This window comes from Mytilus californianus, unplaced genomic scaffold (assembly GCF_021869535.1).
Source record: "Mytilus californianus isolate M0D057914Y unplaced genomic scaffold, xbMytCali1.0.p SCAF_7, whole genome shotgun sequence".
NCBI classification, from domain to species: Eukaryota; Metazoa; Mollusca; class Bivalvia; order Mytilida; family Mytilidae; genus Mytilus; species Mytilus californianus.
Window position 1 is genome coordinate 30,720,629 of NW_026262723.1, and position 26,233 is coordinate 30,746,861.

General features: G+C 32.4%; 1 protein-coding gene across 1 annotated transcript in view; it reads right to left on the reverse strand.

Moving 5' to 3' along the window:
* Positions 1-11,837: 11,837 nt before the first annotated feature.
* LOC127708335 (GATA zinc finger domain-containing protein 14-like) overlaps positions 11,838-26,233 on the reverse strand; it is a 37,184-nt gene continuing 22,788 nt past the window's right edge. Inside the window, exon 7 of the mRNA XM_052213187.1 lies at positions 11,838-12,797. Within this exon, the coding sequence (XP_052069147.1) occupies positions 12,590-12,797 (208 nt within the window). The 3' untranslated portion in view covers positions 11,838-12,589. The remainder of the gene's footprint in view (positions 12,798-26,233) is intronic.

Genomic DNA, 26,233 nt, shown 5'->3' on the forward strand with positions numbered 1-26,233 from the left:
GTGGGCTAACTTCAATCCATTCAAATGCGGAAAACTCGATTGGTCCATTGCGTACGTATGTATTGGATAAGCAATCCGTGGTACTATAAGAACTTCAATAGGGATTAGCGTGTTTATCAGACCTTTTAGATAGATAGTAGCAATTTGTAGATTTGTAACCTTCTTGTTGGATTCACCGAAACCGGATATCGTTATCGCTTCTTTCTTATGTGGTCTCAGATTCAATGAATCGACCATCTCTTGAGTAATAAAGCTCCGCTGAGCTCCTTCGTCGAATAGTATATTAGCTGATGTAAACTGTGTCTTGTAATACGTGATAGGTGTTATTGCGGTTTTCAATAATACCTGAGATCTGCCCGATGAATTCGATGAATGCATGCTTGCGACTGCGGCATCGGTATCTGGTTTTGATTTACTGTTATCTTTTATAAGTTTGGACTTGGTATGCAGGTGGGTTTCATTCTTTGAACAAATACTAGTATGGTGTCGTTTATTACAATTTTTACACGTTTTATCGGATTTGCAATCCGCAACTCTATGATTTCCTAAGCAATTGAAACATGCCTGTTTCTTCTTTACAATGCGTTTTCGATCTTCAATTTCATTGAAATTTTTACAAGCTAATGGGGCTTGAACTCCTTGACAAAAGATACATGGCTTCTTGGTTATGTCTGGTCACGGCACCAATGTTTTGAACGTATTGATGCTAAAGGCGAGTAATGGCTATAAACTCAAAGGCGTGTCCAATGTTTCGTATGCTTTACTTGGAGTCAATGATATACATAGAGACGTCGGCAAGTGACGAAGTTGCGGGCCTATTGTTACGTAAAATGGCGGTAAAACGTTAACCAAATAAAAGTATAAAATAGACTAAACTGAAACTTAACTAATTCACAACAATAGGTTAATCAGTTTGAGGCGAAAGTAGTTTAAAGATACAGATACAAATCAAGGTAACAAAAAAAACCTATGGGAATCACATTAACTCCAAAAGGACCAAGACCGGGTGCTTCGACAGGTGAGCATGTTCTTCTGTGCAAGCATTACCCGCTAAGCGAATCAACACTCAGTCAACGTGTCACAATCAGACAAAATTGGAAAAATTACAGATTAGACGACAGTACGTTAATCTAAAGGTCTATATCATTGGTGAGCGACGAAATCGACATATCGTATCGGTCAACCAATTCTAAAAGCTGACTGTAAAACTTATGCAGTGTCAATTTTAGTCAGTCGTCTTCATAACTAAGTTGGAGTAGTTTTTGTGTAAGGAGTACACCCCTGTAAACAAAGTCCGTATAGCGTGAACACGCACGAGTATGACGTTTTAACTGATATATGTATACGCCATACGACAGAGCAGCAGGTATGGTACTGCTGAGATATGAGAAATTGACAATTCGATGGTTGAAATCATCACATATGTCATAGATCCTAGTTTTAAGTAGTCCAATTGTGTCAAAATTGGGAATAGAACAAGATATGAAGCAGACCTTTTATAGTTTGATGGACACTAGACATTATATAAAGTTGACGCACGTAAACGATTCGTGCACATATATCACCTTTTTACTCCAATTTCCGCGTTTTACAATAATCTTGCGTTTTCTATTTTTTTAAGTAAACGCGGTCAAACTTGAAATACCTACCCGAAAAAACGCGCGTTTCCTTTGTGTTCTTTCATTCGGTAGTTAACGGTCGTTTACTCAAGATTTCGCAACTTTACCTGTACGTGTATTTAGTACACGCGCGTTTACTCTTCTCAATAACTACCTGTGAAATTTAGAAATAAACTACATTTTCTTGTTTAAATTACTTTTGATTCTATAGTATGAATATATGTATGAAACCTCAATTTTTAAAAGTACTTGCTTTCCGATTGTCATGCAATAATAATCTTGATTACAGCAATTCAGTTTCCATAACATTTAAGAATCTGATTTTCTTTATTTTGAACAGCTTATTTATATGTAGTAAATTAAAAATAAATCATTATAGCTTCGCTGAAAAAAACCCAACATTTTCATAAATCATTGGATAATAAAATACTGCAAAATTTTATTTAAAAATAAGTTTTATATGTGGTCAACATTATTCATTACGACAGATTTAACTGGGCAGTGACTTGAAATAAAACAGACAACATATTATAGTCTCGGAACAATATCCTCATTTATAAATATTTGCCGAAGTACATGGTTTATTGTATTTAAAAAACATATTAATCATCGACCTTTATATACATCCTAAAATGTCAAATTTATTTTAAGCCTGTTCATACATGCAGACCATCGCCACATCAATTGCTTAAAAAAAATTAAAAATCATCCGTAGAAATAATTACATAAATGTACATGAAGCATTTGAAATGAATTGTATTTTAATACTAGGCGTAAACTTGCACTAATTCTAAATTAGAAACTGTGAGATCAAATTAACCAATTGTATAACTACAACAATTTTATCGTGTTTTATATCTGATTATCATCAGAAATAAGCTTTTCAATGATCAAAATTAGTCTTTGTCAAAATGCTATATATTCAATGAAAGTATTCCGATAAATTGTGTTATATTTTCGTCAACAGGTCAGATTAAATATTTTGTAAACATGTATGAAAATGAAACGAGCCAATTCTATTTTAGTCAAAGTGTCGGGTACCCCTTAATAAGAAGGAGGAAACATACAAAATAAACAAAACTATACGTAATCAAGAAGTAATGAATACTAGTAGTATGTTCACGTTGACTGAAAATCAAAGAGACCACACAAAACAAACAAGTCAACAAAACAAATCAACTAAATACTGGCAACAAGAAACCTACTAAAAATGGGGGTTGATATTGGCTGCCCCGGAAGGGAAATCAGATCATTGTTTATAAATGGAATTCGTCATGTTGCTCCTGGTAAGTACAAATTCAATGATATGTCTTATTAGACGATTTTACTATCAAGGAAAATAAAACAGGATTGTGTCTGAACATTATAAACGTTCTAAAGTCTCGTTAAGAGTTTAAGTTATTTTTCAAAAATTTGTTTGTGTTGTTAATTAACTACTGCAAAGACATTTAGCTTGCAGCCAAACGTCTACAATTCAGTAGATATTGAGACCGTAATTCCGTACATTTAGTGCAGTCCACAACGTCTGAACAGTGTGGACATCGACTGATGAGATTTTAATTGACTGTAAGCCAATAGTTGGAAGAGTACATATTAACCGCTCTGGACATTTCCGGAAATTGACTCAAAAACTGAACACGGCATACAAATTTAGTAATTTAGTGTTGATTCTTTTAAAAGTTGTTCAGATCAAATTCCCAAAGTTGGTGTTAGAAGTAAATATGGTTTATTGTTATCATCTATATAATCGTCTTCATACTTTTTTCTTAACGTGTTTCTTTTAGTACCTCCGAAAAATCCAGAGAGTATATTTATGAAACAAACTGTTGCATCGCTTGCAGAAAAAACCAATGTAACTTTTATCTGTAAAGGAAATGTAGGAAACCCACCCGGGAAGTTTATATGGCAAAAAAAAAACGTCGTGAAAATATTATTCCTGAGGTTTATACAAATGGGAAGACAAATCATACAAAAATAGAAGAATCATGTTTGTTTATAGGAATGGCAACCTTGACAATAACACTTATTGGAAATGATAACCAAGCCGTTGTCGGCTGTGCCGAAGAATCGTTGATGTACAATGAATCAATGTTAAAATATACACCTCCAATTGATGTGTTCTGTAAGTCAGACATGCTTGAACTGAGTGCTGTCTTGAAATTTCACGCCCACTTAAAGTATCATCATGATCATTAGGGGAATTGTATAAATACTTGTTTTAGCATCAAGTAAATTTCATTTGATTATAAATGTCTATACTAGAGGTAAACTCTAAAACTTAAGAATGAGACAAAGTAAGCACATGCAAAATGATAAACTGTGCTGATTTAAAATTTAACAGTTTTAAAAATTGAAATTATGATTTTAACTTACCGATGCCTTGTTAGGCTTTCTCAATGAGTGTTTCAAAGAACAGTCAACACTTTTACTAGATTTTGCCATCTGTACAAGGACATCATTCATAAATATAAATCAATAAGCAGACATATTCTACGTTCAGGTATTTCAAATTCCATATTTTATGGTAATATTCTTTAAAAAGCACAAAAATATCGTCAGTCACCTCAAAAGCTAACCAAACCTTTAAACAGAATTTAGTCACAATGGATTTAGTTACGATACTGGTGTCAAGTCATTTCAGATGGCATTTCTTTTAATTAATATTGATTCACTCATTAGGTCTTTGCATCGGAAATAAACACATTTATTCTAAAACCAGTTGTTGGCATGATAATTTATGATGCCATGATACTTAACCCCTAACGGGAGGGATTGTGGTTGATTTTGATATGATGAAGACATAATCTTTCTATTAGTTTAATTGAGGTCTGGAGCTGGCATGTCGGTAACTGCTAGTAGTTCGTTGTTCATTTATGATGACCATTTTCATTTTGCTTATTTTTTTCTGTTACCTATTCCAACAACGGACTCGGTCTTCTTTTAAACTTAGTATTTCTGTGCGTTTTGTTGTGACTTTGTTTATTCTAAATTAGCTACATGTATAGGGGAGGGTTAGTATCTCACATAACATGTTCAACCCCTTCGCATTTTTACGCATGTCCGAAGATAGGAGCCTTTATCCTTTGTTAGTCTTGTGTGTTTCTTTGTTATTTTGGTTCATTTGTCATGTTTGTATGTTAGGAGTTTAGTGTGGGGTCCATTTTACTGAACTACTCAACATTATTGTTTAGGGGCCAGCTTAAGCCCGCCTCAGGATGCGTGATTTTCTCGCTGCGTTTAAGACCCATTGGTGGCCTTGATCTGTTTTCTGCTTTTTTGGCGGATTGTTTTGATACATCCCCCTTTTATTCTCTATTCTATTTGTAACGTCAAAATAAAAAAAAATAAACTTTGAAATAAAAACTCGCAAAATTTGATTTTAAATGATACTGGTTTGTTAAATCAGATTTAAAACTGGTGTCCAAATCATAAGCCTTGTATATTTGATGAGTTTTTGCATTCACTGGGTTGATTCCACTGCAGGTTGAGTCTTGGTCGAAGGTTGAAAAAGATATCTTCAGCCAAGTTGTGCATCTTCAAAGACAGTTCAAAACTTTGCCATAGCGTTTAATCGAATACGTGATAAAATAGTGGTCATCATCAAGTGTGGGGATTTGATTTCTCTTGCAGAAAGTACTCTCATGGGGAGTCGAAAGAGTTTACAATCTTATTATTATTTTTGTGATTTTGACATGTTATATCGATGATCGAATTAACATCCCCAACAAATCATAACACATATTATTTCTAAAACTGGCATATTCAGCAATACAATAGCCGCTTTTATGCAAATCTATGATAAATCTGCATTTGCAAGATACCTAAATATTTGATTCATATTGAATATGTTTGAATTTCTGTAGAAAATGCCCAAATCTGTGTATTTTTCGATCTTTATCGGGCAGTTTTATACGTTTCTGAGTTTCCCGGAAAGTCACCTCAGTTTGTGGCGGGAAATCCTTTTGAAAAATTAAAAAAATTTCCAAAAGTGATCAAATAATACCAACACGTATGACAAACACAAAATTTGTATTCTGGTTCATTTCAAAATTACACAAATTTCTTGTGAAACATATTTGATGGGTAGTTTTTCGTAATTATTATTTTTGTTAGACTTCAAGCTCTTAGCTTGACCAGAGTTGTTACGCCGTCATCATTAACAAAACTAGATACAGTAGTTCATTGCAAGTTAAGTTTGTGTTACAATGTTTCTCCCCTGAAACTGTATCCTTGATAACAATAACATATTTAATTGTTTCATTGTTATTGTTAGAATAATGAATTAACCTGAATGTACTCCTTGTGTTTAAATATAATGTCTTAATCACTTTTTAAGTTTCTGCCATCGTTGCGATAACATGTGGGTTACTCGCTGTTATGGTTATCTTCTTGATGACATGGATATTTCATAGGTAAGGTTATGTTACACATCAACCAATGATAAACACAAAATGATTTATCATATCACTGTTTGCAAAGAGTGACTTTAGAACTAGTTCAAATAAGAACATTTTTATAAATAAATTGGAAATTGAAACACAAAATATGATTTTTTTTTTTTTTTTTTATAATTTTGGCTAAACATATATTCGTATAATACTATTTTGTACATTTTTTCCACATGTCATTGCAGTACGATAATTTTTGTGCTATGAAAAGATAATGAATCATGCTATGTGATAGGCTTTTGGTTTTGTAGTCCGGATTTCCTTTTAGATAAATAATGTAGTGATCGTGTCTGTATGATTACATAACTGTCAAATATCTTATTGATGATCCAAATTTCTAGACTCGAACGATATAACTAAAATCGTATGGCTGTTTTCTGTTTTCAGAAATAAATGTAGACTCATTAACAAACACAGTAATTCATATGACGAAAACAACGAAGAGATAAATACTAACTATACTATTTTGACGATACTGCACACGAGAGAACAGGGCCACTAGACTACCACCAATACAAAGAAATATTTCAGATTGCTAGAACAGAAGATTGTAATGATAAAAACACTCAGTACCTGACAGCAGTTTCAATTGAGGATGAAAATCGTCAGGAAAATATAATCACACTTCCCATAATATCAAAAGCTGATGTACAACCATACACAAATTAAAACATATGATTATTTGCTTCAAAATTCGTTTCTATTATTAAAAAACGTTCGAAAGGTATTGAAGATTATCAACCGTGAAAGAACAAAACAAATCCTGACAAAATGAAGAAAACAAATACGTTGTAAAAAGACACAAAACTCTGCACACAATACTAAAGATAAGCCACGTGCCAAACAAAGAACAAGGTTGAAGTCCATTGCATTATAATTTTAGTAAATTGTACTGCACTATTGACATCCATCGTTTTCATACGTTTATATCTTGTGGATCATTAAAAGCCATAAAGAAAGAAAAGATTATAAAATTACAAAAATACTACATCTCCGTGATTCTATACTATATACATATAGAGAGGTAATTTCACAGTTATAATGTTACTTTCATTCATTGTGCATTTTTCTGCATTCATATTTAAAACCGATCGATGCACGTAAATGTTGAAGTACTTATAAAAACGTTTATATTATTATCAGATCTTTTGGTGTCTTTGTGTACACTATATTAAATAAAATCTAACATTTTGGCAACCTTTTTTTTCTGTTTGTTGTCATATAATGTTAAACATTTGTAAAATCAGGCAAACACTCTAGTGAAATATCAAGATTGATATATACGTCAGTGAAAATTCTTTAATATTATTGATGCATGCTCTTACAGAAATTCCCATTTATAAAAGATCATTTTTATAAAGAAAAATCTCAGGAATGTAAAAGCCTCAAATGCCTTTTTTGTTACTGTTAGGAGGAATGAATGTTTCCTTACCAGTTTTTGTTTTGTATCTTGTTGCAGTTGTGATCTCGAGCGTACCCGTTGCATGTCTTTGTAAGAATAATGTGGCACGTGCATTGAATCTAATACAATAGGTTAAAATAAACCCAACGTGCTATCAAACTTTTTCAAGGAAATGTTCTAGAGTGTAGTTGTAAAATTTCGAATTATGTATAAATGAGTTGCAACAATGTAGCAAACACTCAATGATGTTCGACAAGTTTAAGACTTAAGCCTATTCTGACAATGTCGGACTAAATGGAAAAAAAAATTCTTATGAATTCTAACACTTCTATGTTTTTGATTGACAAATGTTTGTATTTGGTAGATAGATTTTTTACCGATCCCAACAGGAAATACAAAGAGGATGGTATCACCAAAATGCTAGACTTTTCAATGGAAAAAATATTTGTTGCGTTTGGATGATCCATAATGTCACAGTCGGTATTTCAATGAGTACTTATTGTGCTCCTCAACTGGCCGATTTTTGTTGTGCTCGTGTGATGAAGAATACAAACAGAACCTTCTACAAGACAAAAACAAAAAACAAAAAAAAAACTGGCTAAGTTCTTTCATTTCCCTTTTAGTTATATTGATGATGTCCTTTCACTCAACAACCCACATTTCCGTATGTGCTTGCATCTTAAATATCCATGTGAACTTTAGGATACTATTGAAACCGGAAGGTCTAAGTCATATCTTGATGTTTTCCTCTATATTGACACGTATGAACGACTTCAAACTAGATTCTATCATAAACGTGATGAGTTTAGAATTGTCAACTTCCTATATATTAGTAGTACACGCAACGTGCTCTCTGTCCCATCGTATGGCGTTTACATACCATTATTAACGCGTTACGGTCGTGCTATATAAAATTCATTAAAAGGGGTTTGCTTCAAGTACAAAAAACAACACCAACAGAGTTGTGAGGAAGAACAACTGATATCGATACTACATATGAGTTTTATTGTCAGCTTCACGAATTTGTCGACCGATACGATGTGTCTGTGTATCAACTCCCAAGCGACATGTTCACGACCTCACATATTTAGATACGAGAACAGTTGTCTGATCTGTTAATTTACTCACAGTGTCATATTCTCGATTGTGACATTTTCATTGAGTGTAAACTCGCATGGCAACTGATGCATACATAGCAGGATTCTTTTATTATGTCAAGGAACCCCTTCTCGGTCCCTTTTGGAGTTCATGCAGTTCTTTTTGTACCTTGATTTGTTTTTTTTTTGTCATGGGTTTATGATATTTGAACTTAGATTTCGTAAATCAATTTAAGAAAAAAAACAAAACAGATTTTTCCAAGTTGGTGTATAATAAGTAAAAAAACATGTCCTTCTCATTGAAATCAATTCAATCAAATTAAAGACGCATTATATAATGTACATTTGAAATACACTGACGTTTTAAATCCTTTTTCGCTATAAATTTAGGGTTTGCTAATATCTCGATGCATGCACGGTTGGTTCAAGATTTGATGGGTCCCGTTTTTATGCTGCCAAACTTGCTTTCAAAGGTTTTGCATTCGACTCTATCGGATCAGGGTTAATCTAGCAACATTTTTATAGTCCACAAGAATATTGAGTGTTCCGTTTTCATAAAATGCTGCATCCAAATAATGCTATAAAAGATCGATATGCGAGTTGTATCTTGTTGCAATGTTCGGAAAACTATAAAAAAAAATATATGACAAACTTTTCTCAACATTCAGTAAATAGATATTTTTCTGAAAATTGAGGATGTCGTAGCAAATGACGTTCGCAAATCTCAGTTGATATGATTCGGAAGGAAAGCATATCCGGTTTTTTTTTTTTATCTTCCTTCTGTTTTGTTAATGAATATATAAGGACTAAAATATGATATATAGAAATCTAATGATAAAAGACCTATATCCAAAGAGATTTAACGTTTAATGTGTATTAATTGTATAAATTTAATGCATATTGTAGTTTAGTTACACAACATACAATGTAGTATTGTTCTAATAAAATAAATCAATATAGACACTATTCTGTGTCAGGGATAAAACCTTTACAGTAGCAACATTGAAATATGCGGGTTAAATACAGAAATGATGGTAAAATTGTGTGATCGTACTTTTAAAACGTGACCCTGTTAGAAACATATCGTACTTTTTTCAATTAAAAAGAATAAAGGTTAGTTCAATTGCAATTCCTTATGCTAATAAAGACTTTGCGGAAACTTATATCAGTTTTCTTTAACACTGTTTATTTATGAGGATTAACATATTTTGATAAAAGAAAGGCGTAAGATACCAAAGGCATATTCACACTCAGAAGGCGAAAACAAACTGACAACGCTATGGCAAAAAACAAAAATGAGGGAAAAAAAACAACAGTACACCAAAATACAACAGAAAAAACGAAAGACTGACAACTACCATTTCACAATGAAGTTCAACGAGGAGAAATACCTTCCAAAATGCCGGTTGGATTTTCATATCTCGTGTGTGTTGGTCCATTACCTTGAAACGTTATCGATTACCGAAATACGGTTGAAACAGTATTTATATTTATTGAAAATACAGAATCGCTTTAGCTTTTTTTAATTGCTGTATGAAAAAGTGTAAAATAATTGTATGCAAACCATATAAACATTCCATATAAATACAGAGGAAAAACGAATGAACATCTTTGAGCTTTGACTGCACATTAAAATGTTATAACACATTTGATTCAAAATACAAGATTGTACTGGTGTATCATATGCAAAATGGATACGATATTTTTGTTTATTTTCCTTAGCCAATTTTAATGTGCCTGTTCGTGGGTGTTTAATTTCTTTTTATGGTTAGTTTTTTTTTTTTTTTTTTCTGTGGTTTTGCATTAAATGTGTTTTCCTGTGATTTTGCATTGAAATGATTTCCTGTGATTTTGGCTTTTTCCATTTACTTTGTTCGTAAACATTAGATGGAAGAATTTTCAACGCTTGGTATCCTGGTTTTCATTCCATAAATAACTGTATCAACTTCACAAATAAAACATGATGGTCTTGAAGTATAGATTCTAGGTACTGACGTTGTTTGTCATCTTAATTACGTGTTATTGTGTTCTCTTTATTTGTCTTTGCATATATTTTTAACCTCTTAGTCCATTTTTGGTAATATCTTTTTGGAGTGGCTCGGTATTTATACATCCCGCCATTGTGTTATTGTGCTAAGGTCATTTTTTGATTCTTTCTTTCATTTTTGCGTATGTGCTTTGTTTATAGAGTGTCTTTATACCATTGTGTTTTTCTTTGTTGACATAGTTGTTTGTTTTTATAGTGATTAGGATTATAACACAATGTTGACTGCTGTACCCAAATTTTTTTTTTTTTTTTTTTTTTTGCTCACACATTGTTGTCAATATAATAGAATTTTATGCAACTGTCGTACAAGTGAGAGGTTTAGCAAGCTATAAAACCAGGTTTAATCAACCATTTTCTACATAAGAAAATGGAATATATTACGCTTATCTTGTCGACCCATTTGGTGGCGGTATTTTTGCAGTTCGGGAGATTCCCTTATTTAGATCATCATTAAACTACAGTTGCTAATCGGTTACACATTATTGAGTATAACCTTAAATTTATGAAACAATTTATATTTTCTTTCTTAAAGTTTTGATCTGCCGTCACTTGTTTACAAGAAATCTTTTGACTAAAATCGACTTTGATGATGTCCTATTGGTTAAACAGTTAAGATTCGCAAATGGTATATATTGCAATCTATGATCATTCTTTGTGGTATTTTTTATTGTTTTGGCTTTAATATTGCTGTGGTTTGTTCATTATATTGAAACTATTGAGTCTTTAACAAAATTAAGATGAATGACACTGGAATTTAGTAGTAACTTATCAAACATGTTAACAATTTCATCTTACATGTATAGGTAAATATACAACATGTAGTATTAAATATACAAACTTATGACAAAAATGATATCCCTTAAAACGTGAATTAACAGCAATACTACAACGTGTCCTACAATAAATACGCCAATTCTATTTGACAGTCTTATCTGATAAAAGGTTAAACTTTAAACTTGACGAATTGAATCCATAGTTAAGTTGTACATGATCAGAATAAAATCAGATTTCAAGAATGTCACAAGATTATTTTGGTTAATTTTTCTGCATTGTGGTTTTCGATGGATTTCGTTTTTAAAACATATTTTCTGTGATCTTTTCCTATTTCTGAAATTCAACCTTGAACTTTAGTTAAGTATCTCAATCGTAAATTTTGTGGTGCATGAAACTAATTCTTCAAGTAGTTGTTACTTATCGAAAAACGAAGCGATGTGAATTAATGTACAATTAGTTTTGTCTGAGAGTTTTTATTGAATATAGAGAATGACCTAAGCAGTATGGTAGTTTACAAATTTATGATAATGATACCCAAAACATATAAAAAATATGACGTATTTACATTCAACATTAAACTTCATTTAAACACGTGAATGATAAATTAAAACTTTTGTTAATAATAGTTAGTGAATATTTACACAATTCAGGACGCCTGTTCAAGCTGATAACTTTCACAAAATAAAAGGTATTATCTCCGTTATACATAGATATAAGAAGATGTGGTATGAGTGCCAATGAGACAACTCTCCATCCAAGTGAAAATTTATAAAGGTAAACCATTATAGAACCTTTGCTCACACCGAACAGCAAGCTATAAGCATGTAAATATGTCACAAGCAAGACGACAGGTGCAATAAGTTGGACATATTTATCTTCGCACATAATTGTGTTCATTTATTGATCTGTCAAATCTGGTGTTAAAATGTTTTCCATCTAAGTTTTCATGCGTGGTATTTGGAATTATTGTTATTTGCCATTTTACCTTTTATCTCTTTGCGTTCTTGTGTTACATGTCAGTCCTTCAATGACTTATGATACGTATTTCACGCTTTGCATATACGGTAGTGTACGGAGTAATATTTGGATTATATTAATGATTTCACGTATTGTATATTAGCATAATGATATGAAAACTCATTTACACTGGTTATTAATAAAAAGAAATAACATCTGAAAAGGAATAAATATCTGATCAGCATTCAATGAATAGTGTCTCCTTTCGATGTTTCGGCTTGATCGGTACTTCCTTCATTTGCGTCACCGTTTTTGAACTGTTTGTCGTTTTTTTTTTTATTTCTTTCTCCATCCACTTCTTGATTTTCTTCTCTCTCAAATGTTTGATTTGTGTACGAGTTTGTCTGATCATTTCTTATTGAAGATTCTGGATTGCCATTGGTATGCTGTTCCCTGCATAAAAGAGACGAGTTTGCAAATGTTGTCTAAAGTCAAATGAAGCATACCATATACATGCATTATGATATCAAATTTGAATGTATGTTTTGTATTGTATCAGCACTTTCAACCGCTATTACACATTTTTGCAATGAATTATGTAATTCAACTGTAATATATATTACAAATATTTGAAATGGATTACGTTGGTATTTATTTGTCGAAATACTATGTTTACCAGTGGTGTATGTTTGTAAGCAACCCACATATATATTGTTCGTTATCAGCTACATTTGTAGTTTGCATTAGAAGATACAAATTTTTTTAAATCACTTTTTTGTTACTGACAAGTTTATAAGATATCATGTTGATATTCGTTCGTTGGAAATCGTCATACAAATAAAAAATGTCAAAGGAGTGTTAACTCATCAGAGACATGTTCATGATGGGTTTAAATTTGCCTTTTGATTAGGATTTGTTGAATATGGCTAATATACTACAAATTTTAGATAGAAATAATTGTGGTATAAATAATACTGAAAATTTAGAAATTATTCCGTGCATTTAATATTGGGAATTTTGTAGAATATACAATGGTATGGGTTTTGCTCATTGTTGAAGATCGTATGGTGACCTATATTTGTTAATTTGTATGTTATTTGGTGGGTGGTGGGTAGTTGTCTCATTGGCAATGATACCACATCTTCTTATTTTTATATAAAAAGGCGAAACTAATAATTGCGATTTCAGGAAAATCTGAATACAGTTATGTGTATCAGATAAAAAAATGCCAGTTCTTATTATTGCGATACGCATACAGTCACATTATTCACATTTATAAAAACATCGCAATAATATCTGAATTTACAGTAATACAAAATATCTTCTATTGGCATATCGATTTTTTATCTTATTATCCCTAAAGTATGCAGTATTTATGTCGTAACATCAGTTTTTTTCATTTTTTTATAATTTCATATACAAACAGTTGTTTGTATGAAAATAAGGAGATGTGGTATAATTGCCAATGAGACAACTATCCAACAGAGTTTAAATTACGTTGATGAAAGCAATTATAGATCATCGTACAGCTTCAACTATGAAAACTCCCATACAGTAAAGTCAGCTGTTAAAGGCCCCCGACATAAACTAGAGGCTCTCAAGAGCTTGTTTCGCTCACATGTATCTACTGTTGTTTTGGAAATCATGTAAAATAAGGTTAAAATCATAATTTATAGTATTAGATACCCTAATAATGATTGAGGCCAAGTTTGGCTTAATTTGTGACTTACAATAGTTACTGAAGACCCCTTATCATTATTTAAATTAGTTTTCAAGTTGTGACCATTTGAATTTTTTTTTTTTACAATTTTCTCTTAGACTTCTATAGTAAACCCCTATGTTCTATTTTGAGCCATGGCCGCCATGTTGGTTGGATGACAGGGTCATCGGAAACATTTTTCAATCAAGATACCCTATTGAAAATTGTGGCTAAGTTTAATTCTATTTGGCCTAGTAGATTAAGTGAAGAAGATTTTTGTAAACGATTACAAAAATTTACGAAAAATTGACTATAAAGGGCAATAACTCTTTATGGGGTCAATTGGCAATTTTGGTCATATTGACCTATTTGTAGATCGTATTTAGCTGAACATTATTGTTGTTCACAGTTTATATATATCTAACATAATATTTAAGATAATAAATAAAAACTGCAAAATTTCCTTAAAATTACAAATTCAGGGGCAGCAACCCAGCAACGGGTTGTCTGATTCGTCTGAAAATTTTAGGGCAGATAGATCTAAACCTGATGCACATTTGTTCTCAGTCAGATTTGCGCTAAATGCTTTAGTTTCAGAGATACAAGCAGAGAACTGCATTTTACACCTATGTTCTATTTTTAGCCTGTCGGCCATGTTGGTTGGCAGGCGGGATCATCTGACACATTTTTTAAAACTAGATACCCTTATGATGATTATGGCCAAGTTTGGTTAAATTTGTCTCAGAAGTTTCAGAGGAAAAGATTTTTGTAAAAGATTACAAAAATTTACGAAAAATTGTTAAAAATTTACTATAAAGGGCAATAACTCCTTAAGGGGTCAACTGACAATTTTGATCATTTAACTTTTTTGTAGATCTTACTTTGCTGAACATTATTGCTGTTTACAGTTTATTTCTATATATAATTATATTCAAGATAATAACCAAAAACTGCAAAATTTCCTTAAAATTACCAATTCAGGGGCAGCAACTCGACAACGGATTGTCTGATTCGTCTCGTCAGATTTGCTCTAAATGCTTTAGTGTCAGAGATATAAGCCAACAACTGCATTTTACCCCTATGTTCTATTTTTAGCCATGGTGGCCATGTTGGTTGGCAAGCGGGGTCATCGGACACATATTTTAAACTAGATACCCTAATGATGATTGTGTTTAAGTTTGGTTAAATTTAGCCCATGGTTTCAGAGGAGAAGATTTTTGTAATAGTTAACGACGGACAACGACAGACGACGACGGACACCAAGTGATGAGGAAAGCTCACTTGGGCCAGGTGAGCTAATAAGATACTGTTAAAAGAAAAAGAAATAATGGCTTTGGTGTATAACCAGGTCTGTAACATGACAAAAAGAAAATACTGTTAAAAATCTAAAAATGAAGCTTTATTGAATCCACCAAGGCCGGTATAAGTTGAAAATGCCTTAAAATGTTTTTTTTTGGGGCACCCTTTAAAAACAATTTTGGCAGGGGTTCCCCAGACCCCGGCTTACCCGCCAGGTCTGGGGGGCATTCACCCAATATAAGTATGCTGAAAGAAATGGGCATTTACCCATTATAAGTATATGCTATTAATTCCATTTGGTCCAGTAGATTAAGAAGAGAATATTTTTTGTAAAAGATTACAAAGACTTAAAAAAAATTGTAAAAAAATGACTTTAAAGGGCAATAACCCCTTAAGAGGTCAATTTTTGTGATGGTGACTTGTTTGTAGATCTTACTTTACTGAACAGTCTTGCTGTTTACAGTGATCTCTATCATTAAAAATATTCAAGATAATAACCAAAAACTGCCAAATTTACTTAAAATTACCAATTCAAGGGCGGCAACCCAACAACTGGTTGTCTGATGCGTCTGCAAATTTCAGGGAAGATAGATCTTGACCTAATTAACATTTTTACGCCATGTCAGATCTGCTCTAAATGCTTTAGTTTCAGAGATCAAAGCCAACAACTGCATTTTACCTCCATGTTCTTTTTTTTAGCCATGGCGGCCATGTTGGTAGATGGGCAGGGTCATCAGATACAAATTTTAAACTAAATATCCTAGGGATGATTTAGGCCAAGTTTGCTTTAACTTTGCCCAGTAGCTTCAGAGGAAAAGATTTTTGTAAATGATTACAAAAATTTACGAAAAATTGTGAAAAATTTAATATAAAGGGCAATAACTCCTGAATGGGTCAATTGACAATTTTGATAATTTGACTTATTTGTAGAACTTACTTTGCTGAACAATTTTGCTGTTTACAGTATATCTCTATCTATTATAATATTCAAGATAATAACCAAAAACTGCAAACTTTTCTTAAAATTACCAATGCAGTGGCAGCAACCTAACAACGGATTGTCTGATGCGTCTGCAAATTTCAGGGCAGAAGGATCTTGACCTTGCTCTAAATGCTTAAGTGTCAGAGATATAAGCCAAAAACTGCATTTTACCCCCATGTTCTATTTTTAGTCATGGCGGCCATCTTTGTTAATGGTCGGGGTCATTGGATACATTTTTCAAAATAGATACCCTAATGATGATTTAGGTCAAGTTTGGTTTTATTTGGCCTAGTAGTTTCAGAGGAGAAGATTTTTGTAAAAGTTAACGGACAACGACGGACGACGGACAACGGACGCCAAGCGATGAGGAAAGCTCACTTGACCCTTTTGGTCAGGTGAGCTAAAAATGTGAAACAATTCAAAATAGAAAACTAACGGTGTGACAACCACTGAATTACAATATCTTGATTTAGGACAGGCACATACAGAGTGTGGCGTGGTTAAATAAGCTTGTGTGTTTTCAACCTCCCCTTACCTGAGCAAATGGCGAAACAGCACAACATAAGAACAAACCGTAAAAATCAGATGCAAAAGGGTTAATTCTATACGAGTGCTCGCTCTTACTGAAAGCTAGTTAAAATCCAATTGAAACTAATAAATAAGTCATGTTTTCCCATACTAAAGTATCAATCAGTACACAACCAACTGATTTAGTGTAGGGACTTAACATATGTAACTTCAGCTACAGCCCCTGATTCAGAAACTTGTCGTGTCTAGGGAGTCCATAATGACCTTGGTACATTTCGATTACAATAACATTTGGATCACATGATCCGGCTAAGATTTCCTAAAGCTTTGAAAATATCTCCTTAAATGTGCTGACTTTGGAGCATATACTATACTATAATGATGAGATGTGTCTTACTGTGCGCACATGTATATGAATATATTCATTTAACATCCAAAGTGTGACTTTTGATTTTTGTAATCAATTTAAAATTCAAGAGCCATTTTGTGGAAAAAAAATAACCGGGTCTTTCGACAAGATGTTAAAAGTGTAGTAAATATTGTTCGATGTTGAAAATTACATTCAATCTTTTTATCTCTACTCATTGATAATACTTATTTTTATATCCCATGGGCATATCAAGCAGCTTAATTAGAAGTAAACATTTGGCAATATTATTTTTGCAAACTCTCAACAAATTATACGTCGACCATTTTTGGTCAAAGCGTTATTGATGAAGATAAACCTAGAAGGCGCATTTTACTCAACAATTTGTTTTGTTGTTATTTGAATTTGCATTTAAGAATATACGCTTTTTTTATTCTTAACTCTGGTGATTGTTCCGAGAATATAAAATTAAGTACGGCATAGTATACAATTCCAGTTTACATTTCAATTCAATTGTGTCGTGTAAGAATATGTTTTAGTAAACTTTCATGGAAAGGGTTTTTAAGATAGTCTCAAGTTTTAAGTGCAATACAAATATTGTTATACAAGGGTGTATTATATATCTATGTTGAAAACATAATTGTTTCCTACATGAGGTGATCAAGAAACTTTCAAGGGTTTTGGGTCATCCTTTGCATCGCCGAATACATATGACTGTATTTTATTACGTTCAATAACACTGCATAATCATAACTATATATTCCTATATGAATTTTTTGTTAATGGAAGGAATAAGTAAGACATTGATACCGAAATCCAATCAATTTAACTAATGATTAAACCAACTGTCAGTAGTAAGGATTCTTTGTTGTTGTCTGTGTTTCCTTTTTTACTACTGTTTATCGCAGGAATTTGCAAATGCAGAAAAGCATATTTCCCGAGTTGACATGATATTCATTTAAGATGACTTCGAGCGATCCGATTTTAGATTACACATGTGCTCTTTAACAAACATTGATATTAAAATAAACTTGGTATAAAAGAGAGGCGAAAGATACCAAAGGAACATTCAAAGTCGAAAATAAACTGACAACCCATGACAAACAAAGAAAAGGACAAAAGGACAAACAACAGTTTACAAAACACAACATAGAAACCTTAATATTGAGCAACATGGACCCCACCATAAACCGGGGGTGATCTCAGGTGCTCCGGAAGAATCAGCAAATCCGGCTTCACATGTGGCACCCGTATATTCATTGGAATAACCATTATCACTATGTGAACGATAGAGTATTAAGCTTTTTTTTTTTCAGTCATCACTCACCTTAGATACTTTGTTATAGCAAAGTATTCAACATTGTCTACCGTTCGACCAGATGTTTCATTAGTTCCTTGCTGTGTTTCAGCATTTATGTTTTCTTTCTGATAAGTATCTTCAGAATTGGCCAAAGATCTGATTGATGTAGAAAGATACCAGGATTATAATTGTGTTCGCCAGACGCGCTTTTCGGGTGCCAAAAACTCATCTGGGCGCTCGAATAAAAGTTCAAAGGCCAAATTAAGTACGAAGTTGAAAAAGGTTGTGCCAAATACAGGTGTGAAAAACCATATGTAATTTACCTTTATCTTCGCCATCAAATGCTTGTTTGATGCTACAAACTATCTGATTACTTTTATGATTATGCAACTTCATCGTTTCTTTTTCCGTTGCTGCTGCTGCGTTAAAGAGAGTTAACACGATAAGAATAACACCTTAATTTTTGAAATTATTTAAAATAAAGGAATGTATCTCCCTCATGCAAAGCTCTGATTCCTTGCCCGGCTTTGGCTATACTTCTGTGTCCTTTTTGGTTTATAGTTCTTTATCTTTTTAATAAGCTTTGGATTTTCAAATATTTTGGCCTCGAGCATCACTGAAGAGACATTGATTGTCGAAATGCGCATCTGGGACAGAAAAATGGTACCGTTTATGTTATTATAGATACATAGAGAAATCAAAGGATTAGGGTCACGAAGGTGCATATAAGCCCTTTAAATCCGTGAAATCTAACTCTAGTAATAAAAATCTAAATAATATGAAAAAATATGTATAAAATGATCTAACAAATACAAATTCAACAAGGTAAAACGAATAAAAACAATTGTGATGTCATTATCATAGCATAAGTGTGCACTCTGATGAAACAAATCATAGATTTGACAATTTTTTGGACTACATTTTAATATCTTTGTTTTCAAACGACATCGGCCACATGCAAGGATCACCATCACCTGATTTGAGGATGTGTATCTAACAAATAAACATGTGTAGTCTTTTTACAATATTTTATTTCAATTTCACTTTGGTCAAAGATTTTCAAAGAGAAATAGACCTGACAAATTCATAAAACAGGCAATCTGGGTAAAAAGTTGTAAACTATCATACTTTTGAAGCTTTCGACATTGTTAAAACAAACAGCAGACAACAAAAGTGTCTATTCATCTTAATTTGCATATATAAGATCGTAAATATAGGTTTTTACATTATGATATTACAGAATTTGATTGTTTGGGCAAATGTAGGGATTTCGTGGCCGTAATTCTTTCAATCCATGCGTTTTATAAGCAATGATAAACGTAATTAAATAGGTACAATATACATGACATCATTTTATAATATATTGCATTTATGTACAGTACTTGCATCCTAAGCATTACTGTTATAGCAATTAGTCAGCAGTCGAGTTCACGTCAAACTCACGTCATCAATCCGTCAGACTTATAACTTATAAACAATATGTTTACTTGTTTTCAATTCTTATTTCAACCTGGCTTATAATTTTGTGTCTGACTGTTCCTAACCTTTCATCACGATGTTTAACATGTTTAACCGATTTCAGATCTTCACTTGGTGTTAAATTAATGTTGATGTAATGTATGATGGTTGTTTATATACTTAACCGTTGACGTTTCATGAGGAAAGACTGGTTGTGTCTGGTTTATGGCAATAAATGAAAACCTTGATGTCATCCACGAAATCTTATTATTATTTAAAGTCGTAAAAATTACAGTACAGACGCATATAAATTGTTATATCAATCGATATTTTGTATAAAAGTTATACATACACATTATCACGCTCATTGAGTAAACTTATTAGTACATGTTATGATTCATTGAAAATATCGAACCGTTTCTACAACATTTACAAAAGACTTGTTTTTTACCTTAAGGTTTGTTTGATGCAAATTTGCATCAAGATATATGAATTGTTAAAACATGGTATACCAAGCACAGGAAGCACCCCACATTTGTCTTACACAATTAAAACCTGATACCTGTTCTGACAATTTCAAAAGGTGGATTAGTTTGCACACTTATACTATAAAGTGACTGCAGATCGTATTATATGTATTTGCATTAGAGGCATGAAGTGCAATGGGAATCGTTATTTTTTATTCTTCTCGCATTACAATCCAACAAGATATAAATACAGGTGAATGGAGGAGATACTTAAATGAATGGCCAAACCAACTAGAACATAGATCAAATGATTTTCAATATGTAATTGGTTGAAATTCGTCTTTACGATTTCTGATAAAAACCACATCCCCTATTCCCCCCAATGTTGTTCAGTCTTTCCGACTATTGAGTACCCAATTTATCATTACATTTTTCTACATTGGATACCACAGCAGAAATGTGAGCAGCGCAGTTGTTCAAAACATATTTTAACCTTAATATTAAATGTAAACTAGAATAGAAAAAAAAAATTAATTCATCATAACGATATACAGGGTATCAACAAGAACAAATGCAATAAAGCACATCATATTATTACGTATACAAATTGTATAGTACCAAAAATACTTAGCATACTCATATGAACGTATGTTGTCCTTCTTTCACCAGAACAGAAATCAACACCTTCTTGGTGACATAAGATATAATTGATTTTGTTATTTTGCTGTCAATTCACTGTTTATTGGATTTCGTAATTATTCGAACCACTAATGTTATTATATCCCATGGCAAACATGGCTTCAATTGCAATTTGCACAACAGTTATCAATGATTTTTTTACTTGTATTTAATTTGACGTTTTATAATGTTTGATTCTGGTGCTAGGTAGATACCACTAGCCATAGTTGAGCCGAAACTGCTAACCTTTCCCAAGTATATGAATTCACCAATAATGATTTTGATGTCTTTGTTATTGTTAAAACGTCGGATTTTTGTGTTACCACATGTATTTGTTGACTGTGCTTCATCAAGGTTTTTTTATGTTGTTCGTCTTAGAAGTGACTTCTAATCTTTGTGTAAACACTTAATTACTCCCTTTTCACATTATTAATTTCGATCATCAAACTGGTAAAAATTAGAGGCAGCCGTACTTAACAAATATTCACATCCGATAATTGCATTTAAAACAATCACATCATGGTAAAAAAAATATCCGAGTGAATCGAATAAACTCCAAAACGTAGCCAATTTTGGTGCATCGACATGAAACAAACAAACGTGATTTTGATTGTCTACCTAGGTTTTACCATACATGCCATAGTCTTCCACCTTGATTGATGGATATGAGTCATCAGTAGCAATAATGGTGGTGAGTTTTTCTGTCTTTGTTGTTGCTTTTGTTGAGTTTGTTATTTTGCTAATGTTTATCAAATGTTTTTATTCAGAGACAAAACTGTGCTGACATTTTGCATATTGTTGTATATGAGTATTGTTTCAGTTTTCGACTCCCAGAATTTGAATATTAGAATGAACAAACAAACAATGGAGAAGAAACAAGAAACAATGGTATAAAAGAAAGGCGAAGGATACCAAAGGGACATTCAGACTCATATGTCGAAAATAAACTGACAACGCCATGGCGAAAAAATAAAAGACACTAAGACAAACAACAGTATACAAAAAACAATATAAAACTCTAAAGATTGACCAACACGAACCTTACCAAACACCGGGGGTTATTTCAGGTGCTCCAGAATAGTTAATTGATCCTGCTCCACATGTTGCCCCCGTCGTGTTGCTTGTATAAGTACCAGTCTAATGATAAGTCTAATTTGATATTTCACACTCGGGGAAAATGATGACGGGATTGTGGTTACGACGATTGGAACATATCCGTTTTTAATCTGTGAAACAAAAATTCCGTAACGGTCAACCACCTCGTGATGGCGTCTGTAACATTTTCGAAGGGGGGATTTCACCTCACCACTTGGAACTCTTGGTTTAATAGCGTCGGTGTGAATAGCAACCTCACTAGTAACCCGAATTTAGATTGATCGGTCAAAAAGGTATAAGCTCTATTTAAAACAGATTATTGAATATATAGATAAGATTGACAAAAATTAAAAACTGTTTTCAATGTATTTCAATCCATTTAAAATTATCTTAAAGTCATATGAAACTTCAAATTTAAAATAAAGTTGAATATGTTTAATATACATTTTGTACTTGAATGGCTAAGTTTGACTATAAAACAAGTGTACGTGAACTTTCTTGTAAAAGAAAATCATTTATATTATCAAAATCTTCATAAATGTACGGTTATTGAATTTTTGTCTTCTACACTAATTCGTTGATATTTTCCCGTATGCAGTGACCTTAACTACGACACCTCTTGTTAGAACTTCGGCCACCAAAGAGCGAAAGTGCGAGGGAAAAACCGTGATGAAAGAATGTAAACAAACGCGCACTGAAAGGTAAATAGTAATAACTGATTCTAAAAGAACCAATTTAATTTAACAAATCATTTAACAACTGCAAAGGAAACGTTTAATTAACAAATGGAAACGCATGGAAAATTTGAAAAAATAATTTCATGGCTCTAACAATTCACTTATTTGTCACATGCTCCACGTGCTGTGTCTTCATTATTTATAAATTTTACGAACCGGTAAATTTCGGCAACAAACTCGAAAGTTAATTAGCTTGCGATCAAAAGTCACTGAATGAGATATTATTTGTCGGTAATACGTAAAAAAACAAACGTACATACAAGACTTAGCTAAGTATATATATATATAAATAAGAAGATGTGGTATGAGTGCCAATGAGACAACTATCTATCCAAGTCACAATGTGTAAAAAGTAAACAATTATGCCAAAGTACGGCCTTCAACACGGAGCTTGGCTCAAACCGACCAGCAAGCTATAAAGGGCCCCAAAATGACTAGTGTAAAACAATTCAAACAGGAAAACCAACGGTCTAATCTATATAAAAAACGAGAAACGAGAAACACTTATGAACCACACCAACAAACGACAACCACTGAACAACAGGCTCCTGACTTAGGACAGGTGCATAAAAATGCAAAGGGTTTAAAAGTTTTAACAGGCGCCAACCTTCATCCTAACCTGAGACAGCGGTGTAACATTACAACATAAAAAGACACGCATGCATTGGTTTAATAATTGCGATAACATTAAAATTACAAGAAACTCGTTTCATATGACTTTAATACCAGCCAAATAGATTCCTTTGCGACCATTCAAGTTAATTTGAATAATAAAATAAATTAAGACATGGTTAAGCTCCGTCATACTTATTAGCCATTTGTTGAATTCCTTTTGTATACAGTTTAGTCTTGCTCACAGTTATAGATAAATTAAGAAATCAATTTATTTTCAAATCTCTGTTAAAGTTGAAATACCGGTCGCTGGTGCAAATGTGAATTCACAGCGGAAAAGCAGAAAAAAAGAATGATAAGCGTAGTTACGGTTGTGTTTTGGGAATATCGTGCTATCTGCAAGTAATAATAAATTCATTCACTTCAAATCTGGGCATATATACGCAAGACAAATTTCAGTACCTTCCAAACAGGTCTGCATTTCTCGTTTTTAATGTCAGTTAAATGTTTAATCCTTCGTCATGGTCCAGCAGTACTTCTTACTAAATCGGCTAATGAATCTATAATTTGATTTTATTTTGAATCAAAATAAATGTGCTTGATAATTTCTACTGGACATTACGCAAACAACACTCAATTAAAGGTAGTGCCTTACCAACAGACCGGATCAACCATGTAATTGTTATAAAACAATTAAAAAAATATTTTATCCCGAACTCTAAAACAAATTGTATTGAAACATGCGTTTTATGTTTTGTTTGATTTACCCGGGAAATTAAAATTCCGTAGAGCATAAATACAAGTATTCCTCTTACTAAATATATAAACTGATAATATCACACGAATATTTAAAATATATAGTTTAAATTTATTCACGAAGCGGATCATGAGAACAGCACTACATCAATGTCAACGCGCTACTGTAATGATTAAAACGTATCAATTATCAAACCGACAATTGTCAATATGTATTTAAAATTACAACGGAATATTAAAACTGTATAGCCATATTTATGCTATTCATTCATAATTCTGATCGTGAAGACACTTTAAAGTCGACATTTTCTTGATTGGATCGCAATTTAATCTCTTTACTGTCAGAAAATGATCAAGATGATATGCGTCAAAAAAAAAATAATCCTATTAAAAACAGTTATTATTATGCCTGTATCGTTATCGGTACACAGATTTAACAACAAAAAATCAGTGAAGAATGGCTCAAAATATCATAATAACGTTTATGTTAAAGAACAAATTATCAACAACGTTCTTCATTTATTAAACTTAAAGAATTCTTTGTTGGACAAGATACATAGCATTTTTATTCATAGGGTGATTTGAGATATTTTTTGCGTCATTCTAAAATGCTTTTTGTAAACACCGCCTCCTAACAAAATATATATATATCCAAAAATGTTGCGGTTTCGCAGTATTCTTAATAAAAACGTTTTTCAAAGTTAATGAACTATTGAAGTACAAACGATTTAGATACAGACGTGAAAGGTATTCATTAGCCTATAATTACTATGTGTTATTTGAGTACATTTTTTGTCTGTATTTTAATTTTATGACTTTCGTTGATATTGCGTTTTAACTTATTTCTCAGATTCGGAACGCCGTAACAACTGTAAAAAATACATCACGCTTGGTTGGGAAAATTACACACACACACAGATGAAAGACTTGCTGACAATATTGGCGCGTACCTATCAATCTGTTTTTGTCCTTTCAAGTTCTAAGAATTTTGCTATAAACCTATATAACAATTATTATTGCTATCCAAGCGCAGCAACATGGTTCTAAATATTTTAATACTTATAGCAAATACCAGAAAGTGTTTTCCCACAAATTTGTTAAATTCATATAATTTGTCCCAAGAGTAGAGCACTGTAAAAATATTATAGAGAAAGCACTGGTGCGAGTTTCTTGATTTGTATTTATTGTTTAAAATATATGCACTATGACATAACTGTGTTCTCGAGCCAAATTATATATAAATACAAACAAAGAACAACGAAAAATTCATACTGATGATTAACTCACGCGACAGTTTTAGAAATAAATAACGGTAACACAAATGCACGTGTACTAGACGTCATCTAAGACAAATATCATTCCAAATTCAACTTCTTATCTCCAATCCAAAGACGTGTCATCCCCGTATCTTGTAAATTTTACTAGAACACGAATTCCAGACACGAATTAAACAATAGCTTGGTATTTACCTGTTGGCGACACCCATTAGAAAATGTATTGTAAAGTTGGAGTTGTTTCGAGATCATAAAATAATTGAGAAAAAATTGCTAATTTTTTTCACGAGAGTCCCAATGGCAATAACAGAAACGGAAATGTATATCGGTGTATTCCCATTTTATCTTTTATTTACTATTTTTTTTTAATTTATTTTCAATTCATTGAAACTAAAGTCTGAGTTTATAATTTGTTGGGATCGTATCATAACATATTCCCTATATATATTCATTTACATGATTTATGAATTACTAGCAATATCTATTTGAATAATTATGTGAAAGGAGATGTGGGATATACATGTACATTGCAAGATTCCCATCAGGGTATACGACAGCAAGCCAACGACAGGAAAAAATCATGAAATGATTTTACAATATGTTTAAGGTTTGTTATCAATAAAAAGTAAAATCACAA